This window comes from Pinus tabuliformis, chromosome X (assembly GCF_031772625.1).
Source record: "Pinus tabuliformis cultivar Carrire ecotype Pingquan chromosome X, CPIR1, whole genome shotgun sequence".
NCBI classification, from domain to species: Eukaryota; Viridiplantae; Streptophyta; class Pinopsida; order Pinales; family Pinaceae; genus Pinus; species Pinus tabuliformis.
In genome coordinates this window covers 1,308,772,509-1,308,779,365 of record NC_142308.1, presented here as the reverse complement: position 1 = coordinate 1,308,779,365, position 6,857 = coordinate 1,308,772,509, and the positions used below count along the sequence as shown (strand labels likewise).

The window sequence follows — 6,857 nt, the reverse complement described above, 5'->3', positions numbered from 1 at the left end:
ATTATTAAAATATAATTTTAAAATTATTTAAACCATTTCACAATCTAAACAAAACTTCTAAATTTCAAAGTCAACCTACTGCCTAAACAAATTTCCGCCCCATTTTAAAATTCACACAGAATTGAGGAAAAAAAATGCAGTTGTCTATAACGCGACTTTTTGAAAGCCTTTCCGGCGGGTTTTTCCGGTCGAAATCCGGCAGGAATTTATTGGAATCGCAGGTTTGATAGCTAGTTTCTGCACAATGAAAGCGTCTTTTGAGGGTGCTGAATCCAAATATGCAGTTAAAAAACCATTTTAACTGCAACAAATCAAGATTTAACCTCAATTTCTTCCGCCAGATTCCGTCACCGGAATCTCCAAAAAGTCTCATTATAGACAACTCCAAAAAAAATTAGAAATCCTTCCATCCTCTTACGAACCCAACAATGGCAGCGGAGCAGGAACGACCGATTATCGATCCAAAGAGCGGCTATTGCAGAGACAATGGAATTTATTACAGCAAAAGAGATCCCATCCATCTTCCTCCACCCACTCAACACTTGGATGTCACCAACTATATTTTTTCCCATCACCACCACACGCAGCAGGTCGCCTCCATCGATGCCTCCAGTGGCCTCTCGCTCTCTTATCCTGCTCTCCGCCAAAATGTTAGAGCACTCGCTGCCGGACTGCATGGCCTGGGGATTCGAAAAGGCGACGTGGTACTGGTCATATCCCCCAATACCATCGCCCTTCCATGTATTTACCTCGCCATTCTCTCCATCGGAGCAATCCTGACAACCGCCAATCCGCTCAGCACAGAGGCCGAGATTAAGAAGCAGGCAGAGGATTCGAAACCGGTAATGGTCTTCACCCCACCAAATCTGATCGAAAAGGTCCGTGCAACCGGATTGCCATTCATTCTCATAGAGCGAAACACAGAGGAAGGCTTGGACTCTGGCTATATTTCTACTTTAAACCTCCTCTTGCAGTCCGATATTAGCGGCTTCCCTTCAGTGGACATCAAGCAGGAGGACACTGCCACGCTTCTCTACTCGTCGGGGACAACGGGCAAGAGCAAGGGAGTCATCTCCACGCATAGAAATCTCATTGCCATGATATCAGGAGTTCTGAGCGGTCCTGACGATATGGAGGGAGGGGAGAATATATGTTTATGCATCATCCCGCTGTTTCATGTTTTTGGGTTTTTCTATACACTTTCTTGCATTGCAGCCGGGAAATGCTTTCGGCCATACAGAAGTACAAAGTGAACTCCGTGCACCCATTCTCGTTGCTTTAAGTAAGTCTCCTCTCGTTGCCAAGTACGTTTTGACTTCGCTAAGTTCGATAGCCTGCGGTGGAGCTCCTCTTGGCAAAGACGTCATCGACAACTTCACTGCTCGATTTCCAACTATTCAAGTTCATCAGGTGACATTCATACTTAATTCGCGTTCCCTGCCTCTTTCTGATGTCAATTTGATTTTGATTTGATCTTGATCAGGATTGGAATTGTAACTCCCTGTTTATTACATTACTACACACCCCCATTTTATAACTCGTCCACTTCAAGCCCGCCATGTTCTGCAATGTTTATAGATTATTTTATCATTGCAAGTTTGATGACGGGAAGTCACTCTCCCGTGAGGTAAATGAGAAAAGTCCATTACTTACCCTATATATATACCCTGAAAAAAAACTAGGCCTCGCACACAAAACATGCCTCGGTTTATTATCAGTGTTGTTCTTGTTCATGGGTCAAGCAAAACTATCCCTATGCTCCCAAAGACATAGCAGGCTTGGTTTCCTCTGTTTCAACTTGCCAAAACCCCCCAATGACAAAAGGCTAAAAGATTACTGTTATTGAAGGTAGTTATTATTTATTTTGTAGGGTTATGGGTTGACAGTCTAGCGGGTCCGTAGCCATGACTATAACGGATGAAGAAAACGAACATTATGGGACGGCAGGCTTGCTTGCAGCTAATGTAGAAGCTAAAGTGGTGGACACAGCCAGTGGCAAAGCTATGCCTCCCAACCATAAAGGCGAGCTCTGGTTGCGAGGACCTACAATCATGAAAGGTACTTCCAAGTTATCATTTCATCTGTTCTTTCGAGACTACGACAATTTTTAACAAATCTGCAGCCCTTGCGGATTTCAGTCCTTTTTCAATTTTCTTATTTTGAGATAGTGTTTGGATAGTAACCCGATCAAATCTTAAACATTTGAATCATCAAGATTAAAAAATTCTAAGCAGCAAGTGCAGAACTCCATAGACATAGTGAGAACAATTGTGCATGGTAAGCAAGCGGTACCCAAAGCTCAAAATCGCATTCAAAAATCTATAACTGTTCCACTAAAGACGCTTAATTTGTCTCCCCACATGTGCACACCTTGTGCCTCTTGTGAAATTTTAAGGGTCGGTGTATGTTCAGTACCCAGAACCATCTTTTCAAACAGGAATGGTATTCCCTGGAAAATGAATCTAGCCTCTTGTGAATTTTAATGGTGTATGTTAGGTAGACAGAACCATCTTTTCATATAGGAACGGTATTCCCGGCAATTGAATATATGTTTCGAAAAAGTGGTCCATGCAAGCAGTCTGATATTTGAATATTTCTCCATCCCTATCTCCCAAGGCACACGTTCAATATGATGCCATAGCACTCTCATCCGTATATTGTTTTTTCCCAGTTTCTGGCTAGAAAATCTTAAACATCTAAATCATATAAGATAAAAAATTCAGCAGCAAGTGCAAAACTCCATAACCATAGTGAGAAGATGGGTGCATGGTAAGCAAGAGGTACCCTAAGCTCAAAATCACATTAAAAAATCTATAACAATTCCACTGAAGATCCTTAATTTGTCTCCCCACAAGTGCACACCTTGTGCTCTTGTGAAATTTTAAGGGTGTATGTTCGGTACCTAGAAGTTCCTATGTCACAGGATCCGGCAAACTCAAACTTAGAGGCTTGAAATTCGTAGAACCGAAAAGGATCATTAATTTGTCTCCCCACAAGTGTGCCGTTGTGCTCTTGTGAAATTTTAAGGGTGTATGTTCGGTACCTAGAAGTTATGTCACATGAACCGGTAAAGTCGAACACTGAGGTTTGAAATTTGTAGAACCCCCCAAAATTTTGAAACTCCCTCAGGTTCACTGAACCTAAAGGCTGAACATCAAGTTGAATTTGACCCAATACGAATTTCAAGGCAATTTTTTCCGAAATTTTTGAGGTTCGAGGTAAAAAAATCATTAGCGTTTCTAGGTGAAAGTTAGCCCCAGACATTCCCGCTGTGCCGCGCAGTATTACACGCTCGCCCCATTGCTTCTGCTTTCCATTCTTCGCACTTAGAGCTCGAACTCTCTCGACTGTAAGTTTCTAACTGCCGGTGTGCCCTTTCCCAATCAATCTCGAACCCTTGAGCCTTGTATTTTTACGTGACTGCACAATAAAGTAATCCGTTTGTTTGGAAGTGAAACCCTACTCGATAGATCGTGCGGGCGTGCCCTCTCTAGCTCGAGCAATGAGCCTCAAATGATGAATCCTTGAACCCTTGGCCTCATATTGCTAATTTGCTAAGACTGCGGGCTTGGGCTTGGATTTGCTAATGAATGTCATTGATGATTGGATGTTATTATGATTAAGTTATGAGGTTCAATGAATTCCTGCTGGATTTTAGAGAAATTAGACTAGAAAAATTCACCTAAAAAACTTCCAAAAAGTTGCACTAAAGACAACTCATAATTCATGCATATTTATTGATCAGATTCTCACTCATGCTTATTGATGTTTATTTCTTCTAATTTCATGTTTTCTATATATATATATTCGAACCTAACAGTAAACCTCATAAGAGCTTCATCAGAAAATTTGAATTGGAATGGACCTTAATCATTGCCAAACTCAAATTTGTACCCCAACCATGTGACATATAGCCCAGAACCATCTTTCAAACAGGAATGGTATTCCCCAACAAATGGATCTATGCTTTCAAAAAGTGATCCATGCAAACACTCTGATATTTCTCCATCCCTACCTTCGAAAGTACACATTCAGTATGATGCCATAGCACGCATCCATATATTGATTTTTCCCAGCTTCTGGCTAGAAAATATATTAAAGTTTTAGCTTCTCCATGCAGGTTATTTGGTTAATGATGAAGCAACTGCATCAACTTTAGACTCAGAGGGATGGCTGAAAACTGGGGATCTATGTTACATTGATGAGGAGGGTTTCCTTTTTGTTGTGGACAGAATAAAGGAGTTGATCAAGTACAAAGCATTTCAGGTACAAAGCATTTCAAAGACCTTTTAAAGTTCAATACGAGACCCAAAATAATGATCTCCTCGGAAAAAAAATATTCTTTGGGCAGGTTGCTCCAGCAGAGTTAGAGGAGTTGCTCCTCTCAAACCCAGATATTAGTGATGCTGCTGTTATTCCGTGAGTAGTATTTTAGACTTCTTGATCTGATATTTTCAAAGGTCTACAGATACCTGGATTTACCACTTATTGGTCTGTTATATTTTGAAAGATTTACATATGGTAGGATTTACCACTTATTTAGCTAATAAATACTTTTTAAGCTTTAGTTAGAATTCAGCATTCGGGCTTATAGCACAGATTTTCTCTGCAACATTACTTGATGAGTTTATTCGTTTGTACGTTCATCCAAAGATTCTTGTATACATGTTATTTATTGAAGCATGCAACACTGTCTTTTGAGTGTGTACGGTAGGTATCCTGATGACGAAGCAGGTCAAATACCAATGGCATTTGTTGTGAGGAAGTCTGACAGCAATCTCTCCAAAGAGGATATAATAAATTTTGTTGCAAAACAGGTAAGTGAAGCTCTTTCAGATTTTGTTTGTTTCCGTACCCACTCTCAACCTACAACTTTAGTTTCTTTTGTTGTAGATGTGTTAATTTCCAAGAGAAAACATCTCTTATGCTTGAGTGCAGGTTTCACCATACAAGAAAATACGCCGAGTAGCATTTGTCAATTCAATTCCCAAGTCCCCGTCTGGCAAGATCTTAAGAAAAGATTTGATTCATCAGGCTCTGTCCACCTCCAGATTGTGATTCCTACAGTCCAACCTTCAATCTTTGTGAAGCAGTCATCTGCTAGTTTTTTATTTAAACAAAATATTTTATATGTGTCTAGTTGGTATAATCTCATATCGGTGGCGATGAGCATCGAAGCATTGATTTATTTGTTTGATCATTTAATGCGAAGTGTAATTCTGCAATCCGACTTCCTTGGCAATTTACACTTTAGGTATGGATGGTAGAAGAAAATTAAAATATTTCGTTACCATTTCCCTTTGCTCTATGGGACCAGCTTCTGTCATGTTTTCAGAACAACTAAACATACCTGTAGTCTCTGTTTGCATAAAGTCTTGGATATGTTGACCATTACGTCTAGATCCCGTTGACAGATGAAAATTGAGTTACATAGAAAATTTCTCTGTTTGCAGAACAACTAAACATGCCTTTGGCCTCTGTTTGAATAAAATCTTGGACATGTTAACCATTATGTCTAGCATCTTATTGATGGATGAAAATTGGCAACTTACAGAGAGCATTTCTCTGTTTGGTGTGCAGAACGTGTAACATTTTGATCCTACTTGTGGTAATTCTTTCTAAGAGGTTATAGGCTTAAATTCAGAGGAGGTTAGAGTATGTACATGGTTTCCTTGTCTAACAAATAAAAAGATCTCATACACCAAAAAAAATTCCCATACACCTATTCCGTGGCTGGCTTAGCAATGATCTTAAAATTAGATTGTTATAATTAAATACTTATCTCAAACTTGTAACATTTGGAGTATCACAATGAAATAGTTCTCAATTTTGGAAATAGAGAATTAACATCAAATCTTGTTTTTATTTGGAAACATGATTTTTATTTAAGGTCGTGAGATTGTAAGCTCAAACATAACTGTACACTTGTTAAACGCCCACCTTCTCCACACAAACCGGGAAGGGCTTTGGTGAGCATGCTGTGTAACAAGGGCACCGTCCAGTGACCAGGGATGTGTTTCAAATTGAGAGGGCGTATGATGAAACCTCATTAGTGAAAGTGGTCATTGCAAGTCCAAGCTATCTACGTCTTTTGAAGGGAAACCGTTTCTATTGTCACTCATGCTCAAAGTATTCTGAACTAGGTTGGGTTAGCCGGCCCAAAAGATGTCATACCTTTGCTCTTATGTTATGCGGTTTAACTGTCATTTACTATTTCATTCAGCGATGGAAAATGGAAACCCACATCAAGTTCAATTTGGATTTTACCTCTGACACCAGGAAGCCACTCAAAGCCTCCCATGACTATTAAAAAGGGGTATTTCAAGCATCGATCAGCCCAGATTGCCTCATGTGGCAAGGGGTATTTCAAGCATCGATCAGCCCAGATTGCCTCATGTGGCAGGCTGCAGCTGCCAAACTATCATTTATGATGTCTCAAAGTGAAAGTCAAAAGTATTTTAGGATGAACTGAGAAAGTGGAAGCAGGGATCTATGGTGGAAGAGGAAAATTATAGATCCAAAAACAAATTGCTTCTATTAATGTGATATATGCCAAAATAGAACCGACTATAGAAGATATATACACACTTGGATATTACATGGACTTAAAAGATGGACATGTTCCGAAAGTGACTCCAAAGAATTATGAAATTGAAGTCGGCGATAAGAAGCAATAACCTTTTGACAAATAAAAATTAAGCTCTCACAATCACTCAATCTCGTGTCAGAAATTTTGAACCAAGATATTGCATATTTAATTAAGGCAGAAGACATTGTTCCAGGGAGCAGCACTCGTCGAAACGAAACCCTTGACTTGATTCTATCGTGGATGATGACTTCCCTTGAACAACTTCCTT

General features: G+C 39.8%; 1 protein-coding gene and 1 pseudogene across 1 annotated transcript; both read left to right on the top strand.

Moving 5' to 3' along the window:
• The first annotated feature begins 415 nt into the window (after positions 1-415).
• Positions 416-1,393, top strand: LOC149144893 (putative CoA ligase CCL5 pseudogene; annotated as a pseudogene).
• Positions 1,394-1,851: 458 nt separating this feature from the next.
• LOC149144892 (beta-phenylalanine coenzyme A ligase-like) lies at positions 1,852-5,539 on the top strand. Its single transcript, XM_089447693.1, has 5 exons — positions 1,852-2,058; positions 4,121-4,266; positions 4,352-4,419; positions 4,715-4,817; positions 4,939-5,539. The coding sequence occupies exons 1-5, from the start codon at positions 1,905-1,907 to the stop codon at positions 5,056-5,058; spliced, it is 591 nt and encodes a 196-aa protein (XP_089303819.1). The 5' UTR covers positions 1,852-1,904; the 3' UTR covers positions 5,059-5,539.
• The last annotated feature ends 1,318 nt before the right edge of the window (positions 5,540-6,857 follow it).

What these genes read in the sequence shown, in the direction of transcription:
- LOC149144892 (XM_089447693.1), top strand. Translation starts at nt 1,905, where the DNA reads ATGACTATAACGGATGAAGAAAACGAACATTATGGGACGGCAGGCTTG. An exon ending in AGGACCTACAATCATGAAAG is followed by an intron (nt 2,059 to 4,120) that starts GTACTTCCAAGT and finishes TTCTCCATGCAG; the next exon opens with GTTATTTGGTTAATGATGAA. An exon ending in TCAAGTACAAAGCATTTCAG is followed by an intron (nt 4,267 to 4,351) that starts GTACAAAGCATT and finishes TTCTTTGGGCAG; the next exon opens with GTTGCTCCAGCAGAGTTAGA.